At 58.5% G+C, this 16,324-nt stretch overlaps 6 protein-coding genes across 6 annotated transcripts; 2 read left to right on the top strand and 4 right to left on the bottom strand.

Moving 5' to 3' along the window:
• Nucleotides 1-113: 113 nt before the first annotated feature.
• ACA1_174000 (uncharacterized protein) lies at nucleotides 114-498 on the top strand (the record flags this gene model as incomplete). Its single annotated transcript, XM_004356589.1, has 3 exons — nucleotides 114-173; nucleotides 251-284; nucleotides 389-498. 3 exons carry the CDS (start codon nucleotides 114-116, stop codon nucleotides 496-498), a joined length of 204 nt encoding a protein of 67 aa, XP_004356642.1.
• A 295-nt stretch (nucleotides 499-793) lies between these two features.
• Nucleotides 794-2,403, bottom strand: ACA1_173990 (protein phosphatase 1, catalytic subunit, alpha, putative; the record flags this gene model as incomplete). The annotated part of the gene is made up of 6 exons (XM_004356588.1): nucleotides 794-993; nucleotides 1,172-1,184; nucleotides 1,247-1,533; nucleotides 1,613-1,789; nucleotides 1,903-2,133; nucleotides 2,226-2,403. 6 exons carry the CDS (start codon nucleotides 2,401-2,403, stop codon nucleotides 794-796), a joined length of 1,086 nt encoding a protein of 361 aa, XP_004356641.1.
• Nucleotides 2,404-2,970: 567 nt separating this feature from the next.
• ACA1_173980 (OTU family cysteine protease) lies at nucleotides 2,971-5,110 on the top strand (the record flags this gene model as incomplete). The annotated part of the gene is made up of 9 exons (XM_004356587.1): nucleotides 2,971-3,300; nucleotides 3,429-3,671; nucleotides 3,798-3,851; nucleotides 3,966-4,103; nucleotides 4,214-4,309; nucleotides 4,437-4,538; nucleotides 4,660-4,722; nucleotides 4,868-4,947; nucleotides 5,035-5,110. The coding sequence occupies 9 exons, from the start codon at nucleotides 2,971-2,973 to the stop codon at nucleotides 5,108-5,110; spliced, it is 1,182 nt and encodes a 393-aa protein (XP_004356640.1).
• A 126-nt stretch (nucleotides 5,111-5,236) lies between these two features.
• On the bottom strand, nucleotides 5,237-8,049 carry ACA1_173970 (aldehyde dehydrogenase; the record flags this gene model as incomplete). The annotated part of the gene is made up of 11 exons (XM_004356586.1): nucleotides 5,237-5,392; nucleotides 5,490-5,856; nucleotides 5,966-6,163; nucleotides 6,244-6,364; nucleotides 6,457-6,784; nucleotides 6,873-6,966; nucleotides 7,137-7,218; nucleotides 7,323-7,554; nucleotides 7,669-7,710; nucleotides 7,806-7,828; nucleotides 7,914-8,049. 11 exons carry the CDS (start codon nucleotides 8,047-8,049, stop codon nucleotides 5,237-5,239), a joined length of 1,779 nt encoding a protein of 592 aa, XP_004356639.1.
• A 156-nt stretch (nucleotides 8,050-8,205) lies between these two features.
• On the bottom strand, nucleotides 8,206-11,529 carry ACA1_173960 (hydrolase, alpha/beta fold domain containing protein; the record flags this gene model as incomplete). Its single annotated transcript, XM_004356585.1, has 12 exons — nucleotides 8,206-8,525; nucleotides 8,651-8,753; nucleotides 8,857-8,929; nucleotides 9,018-9,196; nucleotides 9,360-9,421; nucleotides 9,527-9,602; nucleotides 9,702-9,770; nucleotides 9,848-9,908; nucleotides 9,997-10,068; nucleotides 10,239-10,302; nucleotides 10,380-10,463; nucleotides 10,566-11,529. 12 exons carry the CDS (start codon nucleotides 11,527-11,529, stop codon nucleotides 8,206-8,208), a joined length of 2,127 nt encoding a protein of 708 aa, XP_004356638.1.
• A 688-nt stretch (nucleotides 11,530-12,217) lies between these two features.
• ACA1_173950 (XPG Iregion domain containing protein) lies at nucleotides 12,218-16,008 on the bottom strand (the record flags this gene model as incomplete). The annotated part of the gene is made up of 13 exons (XM_004356584.1): nucleotides 12,218-12,230; nucleotides 12,259-12,373; nucleotides 12,444-13,298; nucleotides 13,379-13,634; nucleotides 13,744-13,794; nucleotides 13,983-14,103; nucleotides 14,182-14,427; nucleotides 14,586-14,647; nucleotides 14,744-15,073; nucleotides 15,178-15,315; nucleotides 15,435-15,558; nucleotides 15,604-15,743; nucleotides 15,961-16,008. The coding sequence occupies 13 exons, from the start codon at nucleotides 16,006-16,008 to the stop codon at nucleotides 12,218-12,220; spliced, it is 2,499 nt and encodes an 832-aa protein (XP_004356637.1).
• Between the last annotated feature and the right edge of the window lie 316 nt (nucleotides 16,009-16,324).

Genomic DNA, 16,324 nt, shown 5'->3' with positions numbered 1-16,324 from the left:
ATTTTCCCGGTTTCACTACGCAAAATAATAATGAAAAGAAATAAACAAAAAAAGGGCAAAGGTTGTTCAAAAGAAGCAGAACGAGAAAGAAAAGACAAGAACAGAGTGGCAACATGTCAGCCAACAAGGCCAAGTTCTTCGAGGAACAAATCAACGCACAGAAGCCCAAGCCCGTGCGTCTCTCCAACCACTGCATCTTGGTGGCAGCCTCTCACTCCCCTCCCCCACTCTTTTTATGGACGTGCTCCAGATCAAGAAGGAGGTCGTCTGGACGCCCAGCCAGGGTACGCGATGCACTCTTTTTACTGCCCCCCCCACATAATTGCAGGTGCAAGGTCTTCTCTGTTTGCTGAGTCTTCTTTCCTTCCTGGGTGGGGGTGGGTTGCAGGCGCCAACGGCACGGGCGCGCACAGCAACCCAGGCTTCAAGCAGCAGACCAAGAAGAAGCTCAACCTCGGCGAACCCCCCGAGAAGAAGAGCATCAGTGACCTCCCCTGAAGGGGTCCCACCCCTCCACAAAAAAAAACGAATAGATGCGGTGGTGGTTGTCTGTACAACGGCGTGCGAGTGGAAAGAATTAAATTTATTTTTGTGACAGAAGAGGTGGCTGCGCGACACCGGTGGCTGAGAAGAAGAGGATTGAAGAGCTGATCTGGGCGGGTGGTGCGACGACGATGGCGAAGGGGAAGAGAAGAGAGGGAAGAGGTTGGGAGAATGGGAGGAGGTCGGTCGTGGAGTGGATTGAATCAGATGGTGGGTGATGATGGTGGTGGCGCGGTGAAAGAAAGAAAGCTCAGCTACCGATGAGGGGCGGTGACAGCTCGGCCAGCTTGCGCGGCACGGTGTAGCCTTTAAGTTTACATCTCTCTCGCTCACAGAAACTCTGCGCGCGAAAGCCTGGTCCTTCCGTTCTGCCCTCCGTCGTCGCTCCTCTCTCCTTGCTCTCCTTCACGCCACCACTGCCGCGCTCGGCCACGTGCCCCTTACGCTCAGCTGCGCTCACACGAGAAAAGAATGCGCGCGTCAGATTCCATTGTCACGACTCACGACGACGAGGGCATGGCGCTAAAAAGAGGGGGAAAGACGCACTTTTTGTTGTTGTCGGCGGGTTTGAGAATCTGTGTGTGGCGAGTTTGGTTGAAGAGGAGAAAAAGGTGAAGAAGATTAGTACTCTCGTCCTCGTGCTGCCGCGAGCAAGACCAAGGCTTGTGGGGGAGGAGAAGGAGGTGGAAGGAGGCGCAGGTACCTGGAAAGAGCACATGAGGGTCTCATCGACACTCATCATGGCGCCGGCGTTATCGAACTCGCCACAGTAGTTGGGCGCCGAGAAGAGGGTGACGAGCTGGCGCTTCGCGAAAAATTCGTAACCGTCTTCCACCACTTGGTGAGCCCTGCAGATGAGGTCGAGGTCGTGTCTCTTGAGGAAGCTCGTGACAATGTCCGCTCCGAACGTGAACGAAACGCCACGATCGTTCTCCCCCCAGCCCTGAATCTGCTTGTCGGGATCGGACCACAGCAAATCGCACAGCAGACCTGTAATTTGCCACGCCGTCAAAATCATCGGAAATGAGTTAATCTTGCAAATTAGGGAGATCTTCGAGGAGATACTGACCTTGGTCTGGCACGTCCGTGGGGCGGACGATCCTACGGATCTGCTCCATAGTCTTCAAATCGGGGGAGAGCCCTCCGTGCATGCAGAATATCTTTTCGTCTATGATGGCGGCGATGGGGAGGCAGTTGAAGCACTCTGTGAAGGTTTTCCATAGTTTGACGCTGTACCGCCGTTTGCCTTCGTCGATGAAAAGGCGAGATTATGGTGATGACGGGGCAACCGAGAGCGAGAGGGAAAGGGAGGAATGAGAAGGTGTCAGATGATGGAGAGGAGGTGGGAGAGGCGCGTACATTCATCGTAGAAACCGTAGATCCTGTTGATGGAGGCGCACTCGTGGTTGCCCCTGAGGATGAAGAAGTTCTCTGGGTATTTGATTTTGTAGGCGAGGAGGAGGCAGATGGTTTCGAGGCTCTGCTTGCCCCTGTCGACGTAGTCGCCCAGGAAGAGGTAGTTGGCATCGGGAGGGAACCCACCGTACTCGAACAGACGCAGCAGGTCATAGTACTGGCCGTGAATGTCGCCTGTCGCGTAGGAAGATCGCATTCCGTCAGGATTGGATGGCGGCGGCACTCGTCCGAATACGAAAAATGAGGGAGGGATTGATTGAACGTACCGCAAATTTTGATGGGGGCCTCGAGTTCCAGGAGGATGGGCTGGGAGATGAAGATTTCTCGCGCCTTCATGCAGAGGCTGCGAATTTCCTGGGCTCCCAGCTGCACCTGCTTGCCAGGTCGGCTTCCTCGGACCTCCAAGAGTCTTTCGATAATGCTATCTACATCAATGTCTCCCATTTTCGTTCTTCTCTCTTTCTGATGTGTGGAGGCAGAGGAGAATGAGAGAAATTAAAATCAATCAATTATTCTTCCTTCACACTTCTACGCGCCTCCTACTCAACTAATTCCACCTTCCCTCCGTCTCTATTGAACTTAGTCTCTATTGTAGCCCCTCTCTGGGGCTTCCAATTCTCCAATTATTCTTCTTCTCTCGTGTCAGGAGCAGATAACGTACGTAGGTAGAGCGAGATGCTGGAGAAGGAAGGCTCTACGAGAATACCACCGAGGCCAATCGAATCGAACAGACAGAAAAGAGACCAATTCAATCCAATCCACCGCAACAGAGGAGAGTAGAAAACAACCGACCGCCGACCAGGAGTAGCGCACGCGGTTACACCCACCGCAACAGAAAACAGGGGCCGGGAGAGCGGGAACGGTACTGCCAAATTCTCCAATCCTGACTCTCCTTGTGCCCCCATATTTCCCTCCGCGGCTCCGGCATTCGCCGAATGTGCACAGGGAAAAACAAGGAAACAAATATTTCTTTTTGTGTTTTTGTTTGCGCAACGTTGATTTCTACACAAGATGAAGCCCAGAGCAAAGTTGCCCAAATCTGGAGGCACGAAGGCCACCAAGCCTGCCAACAAGGGCAAGCCCAAGGCTAAGGCCCAGCCGCCTGTGAAAGCGCGGGAGGAGGAACCGCATGCGACAACCAGCGAAGAGGCGGCGGCCACTACCAGCACTGCGGTCACTGCGCCTGTGGAAGACGCACCCGAGTGCCCCAATGCCTTCGCAAAGGCGGAAGGAGAAGAGGAGGAAAGAAACGACGCCGATAGCGCCGAGGAAGGAGAGAAGGGCGCCGATGGAGCACAAACGCGAGCGCGCATGCTGCAGCGCCACAAGCAGGAGCTCCGAGTAGGCCCCCTTCCTCTACCGCTATCGGGCATCGGGTGCCCAACCGGCCTGCACGTGCTCATCGCCACTGTTGCCACGCTGTGTGTTGCGCGTGTCGTGTTGTGCGTGTCGCATGGGGAACCGTGTAGGAGGTGAAGAAGGCGCGCGGCAAGTCCAAGGCGGAGGTGAAGAAGATGGAGCACGAGCTGCGCGCGAAGCAGCAGGCCGAATTGCACGCCCTCGACCGCGAACTTGCCGCCCTGCGTCCCAAGCGCGTGCCGAAGCCGCCCAGTCCCAAAGTCAACGACAGCGACGGCAGCGACGACGGCGAGACTGGCTCGAGCGACGACGATGACGCCCCCTCACCGGGCGAGAAAGGACCCACGCCCGACGTACGCCTCGTCGTTGCTTGCGCCCGTGCATCTCGCGTGTTTCCTGCTGTGTGTCGTGTGTCGTGTACATGCGCTATTTTGCCCCTCTCTTTTGTTGGTGTGGTGCTCATCGCGAGAGATGTGCAGAGCGGCGAGCAGCAGAAGGGGCCGAAGAAGCCCAGTAGAGCAGCGCGCCGCAAGGTACCTCCTCGACCTCTCCCGGTACTGCGCTCGCGGCACACGGGTTTGCTGACGCCAGCCCGCAAACGAAACGAAACATGGAACATTTGTTTCGTTTTGTTTTGAAAAACGCAGCAAAAGCGGGAGGCGGAGGACCGGGAGCGGGAGAAGCGGATCGAGGAGGAGCGCAAGAACGCCGGACCCTCGGCCAAGGCCCTCGAGATCCGGCGCCTCATGGACAAGCTCGGCCCCAAGGGGCTCCGCATCACCGAGGTACCTACGCGGCTGGCCAGCGCTTGCCTGTTTGTCTTCACCCGTAGCCGTGTCGCTCACTTACCCGGGTGATCTGTTTTCCTTTCTTTTTCCCGTCTTCTCTCTGTAAGGTGGCGGCGGATGGCAACTGCCTGTACAGTGCCGTGGGCGACCAGATCAAGCGCTCGGCCCTCTCCGGCCCTCAGTCGATCGTTGAGCTGCGGCGGGTAAGAATCCCATCTACGTGCACTGTCCCCTTCTCGTCGTGCGCTCACCGCTTTCGTTGTGTGTGTCGTGTCGTTGTGTGTGTCGTGTCGTTGGTCGTGTCGTGTCGTGTCGTGTGTGGCATTTCAGCTTGCGGCGGACTACATCCTGGACCACCCTGACGATTTCCTGCCGTTCCTGATCGCCGGGGAGGAGCTGCCGCCTGGCGGCCTCAAGAAGTACTGTGACGAGGTAACCTGCCCCCCTCCCCAAGCCGCTCCACCGCCGCCGCCAATTCTACGGTCGCATTTGCCCAGCGGCGAACTGTCGGTGACTGATGACCAACGCCGCCGCCAATCAAATCTCCACACAGCTCAAGCGCGACGGTGTCTGGGGCGGACAGCTCGAGCTACGGGCGCTTGCCCAGAGCCTGAAGGTACGGACCACCTCCTCCGCTCGATCGAGAGAAGCAGCGACTTGTCACCCCCCTCCCCCCCTTCTCCCTTCTTTTATCATTTCATCGCCACCACTGACAAATTTTGGAATTTCCATTTTGGCAAACCTGCGCTGCTGAACCGCAGGTGCCGATCGTGGTGCACTCGGCAGACGCCCCGGAGCTGAAGATGGGGGAGGAGTTCCAGCGCGACCCGCTCCAGCTGACGTACGTCGAATTCCGGCCTATTATCCCGCCACCAACGTTCAGGCTGGCTCACTCCGTGTGGTGTGCCGTACCACCGGTGGTACACAGGTTCCATCGTCACTACTACGCCCTCGGCGAGCACTACAACTCGGTAGCGGTCGCCGGCGAAGTCAACGCTGAGTGACACGACTGGTGATCGGATTGGATCGGAAGAGATCAACACGCCCGTGAGAGGTTATTTATTCGATCGCTGCGGCCTTTGCTCTCTTTTTGTGGGGGGCATCAGACTGGACTCCTCCGTTCAATCAATCTACTTGAGGGTGATGAGGAGCTGGAGCATGGCGCACAGGTGCGTGGCCTTGGCCCAGAGTCCCGACGGGCTCTCGGGGCCGTAGAAGAAGTGGATGGCGTTCTTCACGATCGCCGGTCCGTTCTCCGGGATGGGGTACTTGGTGAACGCCGGCGCCTGCGTCGCCATTTTAGAAGTTAGTTCGCTCCTCCTCCTCCTCCCATACAGAGAAACGTGTGTTGCAGTGCCACACGCCCACCAACCAAGTACGTACCTTGGTGAGCACGCCGGGGAAGCGGTCGGTGACGACCGACTTCTGGCGGGAGAACTCGCGAAGGCCCTCGGCACCGCCGAAGCGGCCGAAGCCGGAGATCTTGGTGCCGCCGAAGGGCAGGCTCTGGATGAGGTAGCCCACGCCAAAGTCGTTGATGGTCGCCATGCCGGCCACCACGCGACGCGCCACCTCATGCGCACGCGCGGCGTTGCCGCTGAAGATGGAGCTGCCCAGGGCGTATTCGGTGCTGTTGGCCAGGCGCACGGCCTCGTCGTCGGAGCTGAACGGGATGATGAGCATCACCGGGCCGAAGACCTCCTCGTTCACAATGCGCATCGAGTGGTTGACGTTGCTCAACACGGTGGGACTGCCCATCGTAACACGACACGCACCACAAAACGACACGCACACACGCACACGGTGTCAGCGCAATTTGTTGGCTTGCATCAGCGTCAGAGAAAGAGAGGCGCGCGCACCGGTAGAACAGGCCGGGCTTCTCGTCACGCTTGGCGCCGGCGAGGACCTTGGCGCCGTCCTGAATGGCGGCCTGCACGAGTTCGTCGACGATCTCGAGCTGGCGGGGCATGGTCATCGAGCCCACGTCGAAGCAGCCGCCGTTCACGCTCGCGCCCTGACGGAAGGCCGCCACCTTCTTGGCCACCACCTCCTCGAACCTGTTCGCCGGCGACGCGCGCGGTTTGATCGCTACGGTGAATAGCTGGGATTCACAGCAGATTGGGGGTTGGGGGTGTACTTGGGCAGAATTTTGTTGTGCACGTAGATGCGCTCGGCGGCGATGCAGTTCTGTCCGCAGTTGACGAACACTCCGCGCAGGGCGACCTCCGTGGCGTGGTCCAGATCAGCATCCTCCAACACTGCACACACACGCATTCCAACCATTCCTCCTCGTCAGCATTTTCAACATTCCGCACACATTCCTGGGAAAAGGCGGGGCGTGACACATTACCGATGAAGGGGTCCTTGCCGCCGAGCTCGAGGATGACGGGGGTGAGGTTGGCCGAGGCGCCCTCCATGACGCGCTTGCCGACGGCGGGCGAGCCGATGAAGAGAATCTTGTCGACGCCGGACTTGACCAGGGCGGCGCCGGTCTCGCCCTCGCCCACAATGAGGGTCACCAGCTCGGGGTTGTGGCCGCGGGCGGCCAGCACCTTGCGGAACAGCTTCTCGAAGTAGTCCTTGGACGACAGCGAGCACTCCGACACCTTGATCACCGCCGAGTTGCCGGCGAACAGAGCCGCCACGGCCGCCGACGCCACGTTGTGGAACGGATAGTTCTAGAATGGTGGTTTGGACAAGTTGGCGTCAACCATTGGCAGATGAACATACATAAATAAATATAAATATAAATAGATATGTATGTACCCAGGGGACGATGATGCCGATGACGCCCATGGGGTAGTACTCGACCCAGGCCTTCTTGAGGAAGAGCAGCAGCGGGACGCCGCGGCTCTCGCTCCTGGAAGCCGACACGCACACATCGGGGTCAGTGCTGAATCAGCGGAGAGATGGGCCGGCGATAATGACAGCGGTGGTGGTCGTGGTGGTCGTGGTGGTCGTGGTGGTCGTGGTGGTCGTGGTGGTCGTGGTGGTCGTGGTGGTCGTGGTGGTCGTGGGTGGGGGGATTACTTGAGGGCGTCCTCGCCGTTGCGGATGAGGTGGCGGATCTTCTCGCACGTGGTGAGGATCTCGCCGTACTCGGCCTCCATTCCTGAGATTCCACCGCACACACACATGACACACGCGTGAGCTGAAACGTCAATCGATCGGGAATGGAGTTGTGGTGGGCGGGGTGGGGGCGGGGGGCGGCGTTACGGGTCTTGCCGGTGTCCTGCATGGAGAGGTGGCAGATGGTGTCCTGCTGCTCGACCACGGCGTGCATGAGGTCCTGCAGCACCGCGCGCCGCTCGTCGAACGACGTCTCGGCCCACTCGGCCTGCGCCACGCGCGCACGCCTCACGCACTCGTTGACCTCGTCGGGAGTGAAGGCGCGGACGGTAGTGATCTTCTCGTTGGTGGCCGGGTTGATGGCGTCCAACTCCTTGCCCTGTTGTTTTTTATTAATTATTTGGTTTAAAAATAGGAAAAATAGGAAAATAGAAAATTAATAATGAATAATGAATAACAATAAAAGTAGGTTCGCATGTGAGGGCGAGCGTACCGCCCCAAACTCCTCGGAGGAGAGCTTGAAGCTGCGCGCCGGCTGAGATGATGAAGATGGGGTGAAGAAATGCGATGAGTTTTTTTGTCATGCGATTCTGTGGTGAATGATTGAATCGTTCGAGTTGCGGCAAGTACCTTTCCGCTTTGGATGTTTCCGCCTGAGGTCCATCGTCGGAAGAGTTCGAAAAAGAGCGAAAATCAATTCACAACATCAAGAAGAACGAAGCCCGGGGGGAGGCGTACGGAACGCGACGTAGACGTAGCGGCCGACAACGTAGAGCACGGAGAGGAGGAGCAAGTCGCTCAGGAAGTCAACGGACAGGACCAGCACCACGGCACCCCACAACAGCCCGAAAAGATCGCCCAGCCACTCCAACATCTTCTTTCTCTCTGCTCTGCTGCTCGTTACGACGAAGAACTCACTGGGGCCGCCGGAGGTAATACTCGCCGCAAATATTTCGCATTGTTCAAAATTGTTAATAAATAAATTCTTCGTCCGTCGGCCAGAGACGATGAGAGCCTGACGATTGCGCACTCACTCCTTGGCGAAGAGCCAGTCGGCGTCCTTGAAGAGGGCGGCGCCGTTGTCCGGAAGTGGTGGCTGGCCGCCGGCCGCCGGTGCACGAGGCTGCTGGGCCGACTTGCGCCGGGCGATCTCTCGCTCGCGTTCTTCGTTCTTTCGCTTCTCCTCCTCTTCCTCCATCCGGAACACGTCCTGGATGAACCCACCCACGAGGGCCGACACGCGGGCGTGGTAGCGCTCGTCCACCAGCACCCACTGGCCCGCGTCGTCGATCACCTCCACCTTCGCCTTACGCGCCGCTCGACTCCATTCGCCCTCGGAATGTCGGTTATCTGATGATTACCGTCATCAGCGATCGGCAGTGAGTGGACGATGGTGATGAAAGTGGAGGCGCGAGCTTCTGCAGAAACAGCGCAGAAGATGTTGGGTGGGTGGATGGGGGGAGGGGGAATTGTACCGTGCTGGCCGTGGAAGAAGAGCACGGGTCCGGGGTAGAGGGTGAGGTGTTTTCCAAAATCGTTTGTGCCGACGGCACTCAAGATGTCCGGCCACGCCGCGTACTGTTGTGCGCAACAGCGAACACGCGTGAGTCTCTTTGCCACGTGGCGTGGGCTCGTTCGAATAAAGTAGTAAGCACGTGAACGAATCCGGCGTGGCGCGCACCTGAATGCCGGGGCGCAGGAAGAGACGGTTGACGAGCTCCTCCGAAATCCGGGTGTACTTGTCCAGCGTTACTCTGCAACGATGCGAGAGGGGGGAAAGGGGGCGGTGGTGAGCCATCGCTTTTGGTTGTGTCGTGGCCCAGTCGGCGGTTGGGTACGTACCTGCCGGCTCGCGAGAGGAGCGGTTTGGGGATGGAGGTCCACATGAGGCTGAGGATGGCCAGGAAGAGGCCACCGCGTTCGGTCTGGTTGCTGGCCGCCCCGCCCACCACGATCGCCCGGCACAGGTAGGGACGAGCACCCGCCAGCGACATCGCAACAAATCCGCCCAGCCCGTAGCCCTGCCAAGTGTGTCGTGTGTTTTGTGTTGTGAGTTGTGAGTTGTTGTGTTGTTGTGTTGTTGTGTTGTTGTTGCATGAGAACAGAGATCGTAAGCCACCCGACCAACCGCGCGATTGTTATCATCGCAGACAGACAGAGGCCAGGGAAGAGGGAGCGGGGTACGAAGATGATGGCTCGCTTTTCAGGCGAATGCGCGCGGATGACCTCCTCGACCACGTCCATGGCTGCACGCCAGCAAGGAGAGAGCAAATGAACTCAGCTGAGCTGCGCCCCCCCCCCAGCACGTTACACGCCAACAGAACGACCAACTGGCCTGGGGTGCCGCGTACCCGTTTGCATAGTGAACTGCTGGTTGTCGCGAGAGCCATGACCGGGAAGGTCGGGCACCACCAGCCTGTAGTCCGACTATGTACACGACGACCAGAAATAAATAAATAAATAAATAAATAAATATAAATAAAAATGAGCCAGCGACGGCGCAAGCCGGACGAGGAGAGAGCAGACCTTGAGGGCTTCGATTTGGAGGGCGAACGATTTGCGGGTGGCCGCAGCTCCGTGCAGCAGCACGACCAACTGTGAATGATCGACCAAGGCAAAAGCAAGCGTTAGTCGGTGGCCAGGAGAAGTGCGCACGTGCGGGCCTCGCATACCGGAGCATCTTCTGGTCCGAATGTGTCGTACTTCTTGGTGTAGTCCACAGTAGAGTGTTGCCTAATGGAAGAGAGAGAAAGAAAGAAATAAGTAAGTAATTCTTTTTATTTATAAATAAAGAGGAAAAGGGTTGGGGAGGGGTACATACAGGTAGCACGCGCGGCAGGTGCGCTGGGGCGTCTTGTAGCCAAAGTCGGGAGGCAGACCGAGGAAGCAGGAGCTGCAATCGGCGCAGAAAACCTTGCCACAGCCCCGACAATGGTGTCGCCGCTTGAACGTGCTGCACCCCCCATGATGATGATGATGATGGCACCATCACTCGTGAGCGGAGGAACAAAGACAAAGAAGTGTTCCTCTTCATAATTACTCTCGGGGGCGAGCCGCACGTACCTGAAGTCTACTGTACATTTGGCGCACGAGGCGGCGTACTTGTCCTCCACCCACACCGGTCGCTCTGCAACAACGGAAACGAGAGCGAGGCCAATTAGAGTGATTAGAAGAAGAAGCTGAGGGCCGGGCGTGTGGACGTACGGAAGTCGGGCTGGGACTCGTCGGCCTGCCCCGACACAACCTCCGCGGCCGAGTCACCGGCAGTGACCTCCTTCTGCTTGTCCACTTTGTTTGCCGAAGAAGGAGGAGAAGGAGAAGGAGAAGAGGAGAAGAAAAGTGAGTTCCACACATTCCAGTCCGATGCGGATCGGGTGACAGGGGCTGTACCTTTGGTCGAGGACAAAGACAGAGTCGAGCTGCTGCTGCTGCTGCTGGCGATGGCGGGCGTGGCGGTGGGAACGGGCAGAGGTTCGTCGTCGTCCTCCTGGCTCTCCTCGTCATCGTCGTCGAGTACCTCCTCCTCGGCGTGGTAGACGTCGTTCTCGTCCTGCTGGTGCCACGGCTGCGAGTGCTTGGGGAACTCCTTCAGCTCGGCGTGCACCCCGGCCTCGGCCTCGGCTTTGTCGTCGTCGTCGTGCGACTCGTGGGCCGACGCGGCGGCGTCGGTGCCCATCATCGCCAGCGGAAGCGTGCCGGCGGGCGCGGCCATGCCTGGGAGCGCGCCGGCGAAGGACATGCCGCCGTACACGAACGAATTGCTGCGGCTGCCTCCGCCGAAGAAGGCGCTGGCGGCGTTGGTGAAGGACGAAGAGGCCGACGTGGTCGAGACCGACCCGGACGACGAAGCGCCGGCGTACCAGGGCATGCCGTAGGGTGCCATGAAGCCCGCGCCTGCTTGCAACAGGCCCTGCTCGCCGTGAGCTTCTTCCTCCTCCTCCTCTTCTTCTTCTACTTCTTCGTCCTGCTCTACGTTTTCGTGTTCGGAGCCGAAGCCACTGCCGTAGCTGCTGAATGCAGACTGCTGAGGCTGCATGTAGTACCCATGCGGCTGCTGTGGCTCCTCCTCGTAGGACTGCTCTGCCTCCTCCCCCTCATCGACTTCTTCGCCTTCTTCGTTGTGCTCCTCCTGTTGCTCGCCATAGTCCTCGTAGCCCGAGCCCTGCTGCCCGTATTCGACTTCTTCATCTTCTACTTCATCTTCGTCCTCGTCGCCGTGGTGGGCGGCAAAGCTCTGCAGGTAAGGCTGCTGTTGCTGAGCAGCAGAGACGGAGGGCGGTCGAGAGCCGGAGGCCCAGTCGTTCGGAAGCATCGAGTAGAGCGACACGCCTGACGACGAGCCATTCCCCTCCATCTCGATTACTCAAAATCTGTGCCGAAAGAATTAATAATGATAAATCGGATTAGCAAACAAATGACCAAGAGCAAAGCGGGGTGAAGCCGTGCCTGCAGAACAGGTCAGATTCACGCGTGACGGCAAGCCGATGACTGATGCTGCCTTAGCCTCGTTTTCGTGCGCCAAGACAATACGAAGCCAAAAAGTCACCAATTCGAAAAAAATTGGGATTGGAGTAAGAATTTTCTCAGGACAGTGTCAACTTTTATTTCCTGACGATGTCGAGGAAGCAAAGTAGGGCGAGGTGAGGCCACCTCCTCCTTGCTGGGGTGGCCGGCTGCTCTGTGGAGGGGGGCGTGTGGAAGCAGGTGTGCGTGGCACAAAGCCCACGATCTCAACGCCGTCCTCCTCAAGCTTGGGCTGGTCTGCTGCTGTGTGGTCAGAGAGCGGCCCCACGATCAGTCTCCCAACGTCGCCCGAATTCGCCACACTTGCAACGACAGCAATGCCAACAACAGCACGCACCCAACGTGGTCGATGTCGTCGAGGACGGAGATGGAGATCGACTGGAGGAGGGTGTGCCAGACAGGCTTTGTCGGTTGAATCCGTGCTTGTTGAAGTACGAGAAGAGGGTCCCCACCGAGTTGCCGCCGGTCTTGGCCACCGTCGGCGTGCTGCCCAAGGAACAACTTTAAACTCTACAACTCTACAACAACTCTCTGCGCCCATATAGACAGACTGACGTACCCAGGACTGGGCGTCTGCCGCTGTGCCTTCTGCTGTTTGGCGCGTGACAAGAAGCCCAGGGGCGTCGACAAACGCTTGCCGCTGGAGATCATGGGGCTCTGGAACTCTGGCAGCTCTGCGGATTGAATTGAAACGAAACGAATCGTGAGACCGCCATCAGGTGGGGCGAAGGCATGCACACGTACCTTCGAACGTGAGGTCGATGGCCTCCTCGACCTTGGGCGGCGGCGACGGCCGCCTGTCCTCCTCCTCGTCGTTGTCTTCGTCTTCTCGCTGCGAGTCGTCGAACGCATCGCTCCGGAGGAACTCGTCGACCTTGGCCATGAGCGAAGACGTTCGCTCCTTCTTGAGCGGGGCTGCCTGCGCATGTCGAAGTCGGTTGTTCGTCTCCTCTTCTTCATCCTCCCGCCGCCGTTTCCGAGAGGATGAGAATAATGAAGACGGCAGCGGCGAGGTCGGCGCCGAGGATGGCGAAGAAGGCGACAACGATGAAGACGACGAAGACGATGAAAGTGACGGTTCCGGGGGCGAGCGCTGCTGCTTGCCCCTGGCTTCCGGCGGAGTCACGCGTACGCTGCTATGCAACGCCGCCAGTGCGCCGCTGCGGTTCTCCTCGCCGGTCATTGGCACGGCCGCCGCTTCTCCCGTCCACGCCGCTTCGTCCTCCTCGTCGCTCTCCTCCACTGACTGGGCCGTCGGGTCGAGGAGCAGCGGCCGATCGAGCCAATCAAAGGCCGAAGCGGGTCTAGGAGAGGCGGCGACGGCGGCCGCGCTTCCAGCTGGGCTGTGTCGCCGTGCGGTCGGAGTTGGCATCGACGTCGACGTCGGCGAAGCCGGGGCTGCGGCGGCAGCGGAGATGCTCGTGGAAGTGGAGGTGGTCGTTGTGGTGGTCGTGGTGGTGGAGAAGTACTTGGAGGTAACCACGACCTGGACCTGGTCCTCGAAGAGAAGTCGGCGGCGCGAGGGCGACGATTCTTCGCCCAGAAGGGGTCGCGGCGCCACCTTAAAGCTGCGTGAATGGGGAGACGGCGTGCGGGCCACTGCGGAGAAGCACACACAGCACCTGGTCAGACACAACCAATGGCAAGACGCACGAAGAAGAACGAAGATAGCAACGTACCGAGCACTTCGTAGGAGGAGGTCGATTTCTTCACCAACTCCCAGCCCTGCTCATCGTCGTCCTCCTCGCGTAATCGCTTCTCCGTTTCGACGTGCATCATCGCCTCCGCTCGCGCGGCGTGTGGCCTAGGCGGCACGCGGCGATCGCGCTCCGCCTGTGGTGGTAATCGCTCCTCCGCCGGTTGGTCTTCCAGCGCCTCCTCCTCCCCCTGACTCTTCAGTTCGATGACCACCTCGTCCTCCGCAGAGGTCTCGTCCTGGCGAAGGGAAGAGAAGACACGAAACAGTGGAGAGAGCGCGTTCATCAGATCACCGACACCTCCGCGACCGCACGTGTGCTTCCTGACTGTAGGCCAAGCTTCGTACCAGCGAAGACTGAGACTGGGACTGGGACCCGCGAGGCGGCACAAATGGCCTCTGCGTGCGCCTGGACGAAGGAGCTAGAATATTTGTGTGGTTAGGCACACGAATTAGCAATCGAGGGGTTGGGCACATTACGATACGGAGAGAGAGAGAGAGAGAGAGAGAGAGAGGAGAGAGGTTGCACGCACGCACGCACACGCACCGCACGCACACAAAGACCAACAAAGTTGCTCAAGGCGAACGCCTGGGAATGTGGAAGGGAGGAACGAACTGAAATAGCTCGATATGCTGTTCCGCTGCGGAAGGAGCAGGGGCATCTTGCTGCGACCACCACCAAAGCTGGGCATGCGGCCCACAACATTCCTGGAAAGCGATAGAGAGCGAGTTGGCGTGGTGAGTGGCGCGAAGAGATAAAAATTGATTGGTTGGTGCGGTGCGTACCTCCCAGAAGACCCAGACGACGCGCAGAGGGAGGTACGGGACCGTGAGGCGCGCATGGTCAGGGCGTCCTCGTCGCACGGCTCGTGGCTGGTCCCGAGGTGGGCGCCGCTGTCGCTCTCATGGTGCGTCGCGCTGGGCGCGGGCATGGGGGCCGGCTTGGGAGCCGTGTCCTCCTCGAAGGGCTCATACGAGTACGGGTCCACCTGGCCCGAGGCGATCAGGCGTGCCAGATCGTCCGGGATCAGCCTGCACGAACGGGATGATATATCAGCCCCGCTCTTCGCAGATACACGGTTACATGTATACATTGCGTGTACACCCACACACCCACACACCCACACACCCACACACCCACACACCCACACACCCACAACCAACGGACAAGGACCAGGAGAAGAACGTACGCTCCGCAGAAGGGGAAGGCCGAGGAGTCCATCCCGTCGGGATACGGCGTTAGAGGGATCACCTGTGCAAGAGACCCGTGTGAGTGCTCACGCGCCAATATAGATCATAATAATGGTAACACGTAATAAAAGGTAGGTAATAAATAAAGATGACGCACCCGCTGGTTGATGTGATCGTAGACGGACTGGTGCAGGAAGGTGCGCTCCGCGCGTTCGAACGCCTCCTCGTATTCGGGCGGCACGATGAAGCTGCGGTCGTTCTTCAGGAAGCGGAACACGCGGTCCATGGTCCGGTACTTGTTGAGCAGGCCGTGCGCCTTCTTCACCCCGAGCCCGGTGATGGACGCCAGGTAGTCGCAGCCAGAGAGGATGCACATCTGCCGGAACATGTCGTGCGTGAAGTTGTGGAAGCGCAGCGGCGTGTTCTGACCCAGGTCGGACAGCTGAATCTCCTTCCCGTTTCCGTCGCCGTCCATCTTGAACAGCACCTACGTATAAATGCGTAGTAATGTAATTGCGAGGTCAGTGGTGGACGTGATGCGAGTCCGCGAGAGTGCCGAACGAAAGACAGGCTTGAGCGAATGGGGCGAACCCGCTTGCAACCGAATGGGAGTAGGTCAGAATCTTCCGAGATGACGGAATGCACGTAGCCGGTGTGAGACAGGAAGGCGAGCTGCGCGTCCGCCTCGTACGGGGCCACGATGCACTCGATGCCCTCTGCTTGGAGCGCCTGCAGTGCAATCAATCGATTTGATTGGCGCGCGTGAGATCGGGGAGCGTTGAGGCCGACAACGCAACCACAAACCACACTTGTTGGCGTTCCAGGCGTGTAAGCTACACTGAACGGACCTTGATGAGCTTGTGGGCCATGCGCGGGGTGATATCCACAGCCTTGCGGTAGCAATCGTTGGCCGCCGTACGATTGCCCTGCTGCAGATACTCAGCCGCTTTCGCCCGCTCCTCGCGGCGCTTCCTGTTCGAGCAATGCACACGCATGTGAGCGATGCCCCGCGCGCACCCAACGAACTCGCACGCTGTGGGGAGAATAGCTGGTGGAGGCGAAAAGTACTTTCGCCGCTTCTCCTCCTGGCCCTTTTTGCTCGGCAGTGCTCCTCCGTCGAACACCAGCACCGGCGTAATGTTGAAGCTTCGCAACAACTGCACCCGCGACACACAAAAATTGATGTACCTACCCCAATTGCCGATTAGAACGAAAAGATGAAACCAATTAAATGATGGTGGGGGGGGGGCTAGGGAAGTACTTGACGGTGGGGATGTTTTGGCATAGTTCGGTGCTGCAGGAGTATGCACCACGATGAAGCCAGCAGTAGGCATCGATTGCCACCCTTTGGTTGGCGTATTGGCTTATATGCACATTACGCGTGATGTTCTTGAGTAGGGGCAGCAAGCCGGATATGCCCATCTCGGCCGATTATCCCTTTCCTGGATAGATCGACCAATTCTAAAGGTACCTACCACACCAGGTACATTCGCCGCGTTCTACTTGTCTCATCCAACCTGTGAATGTAAGCCCGTTGTTTTGGCGCGAAAATTTTCCGGGCATTATTTGACATTTTGTTCATTTGGGAGTTTCTCTGGAGTGCAATTGCACGGCAACAACTGTGGAATACCCTGTAACAGGGCACAAGGCGAGCCGCGAAAAGGAAACGTCGCTTCAATCCAAAAACCGCCATCACACCCGAACACGCGAAGGAAAAACCACAGGAAGAGACCACTCA

The sequence above is a fragment of the Acanthamoeba castellanii genome, assembly GCF_000313135.1.
Source record: "Acanthamoeba castellanii str. Neff unplaced genomic scaffold scf7180000084741, whole genome shotgun sequence".
Lineage (NCBI taxonomy): Eukaryota > Discosea > Longamoebia > Acanthamoebidae > Acanthamoeba > Acanthamoeba castellanii.
The sequence above is the reverse complement of the archived record's forward strand: the minus strand, read 5'-3'. Positions and strand labels throughout refer to the sequence as shown.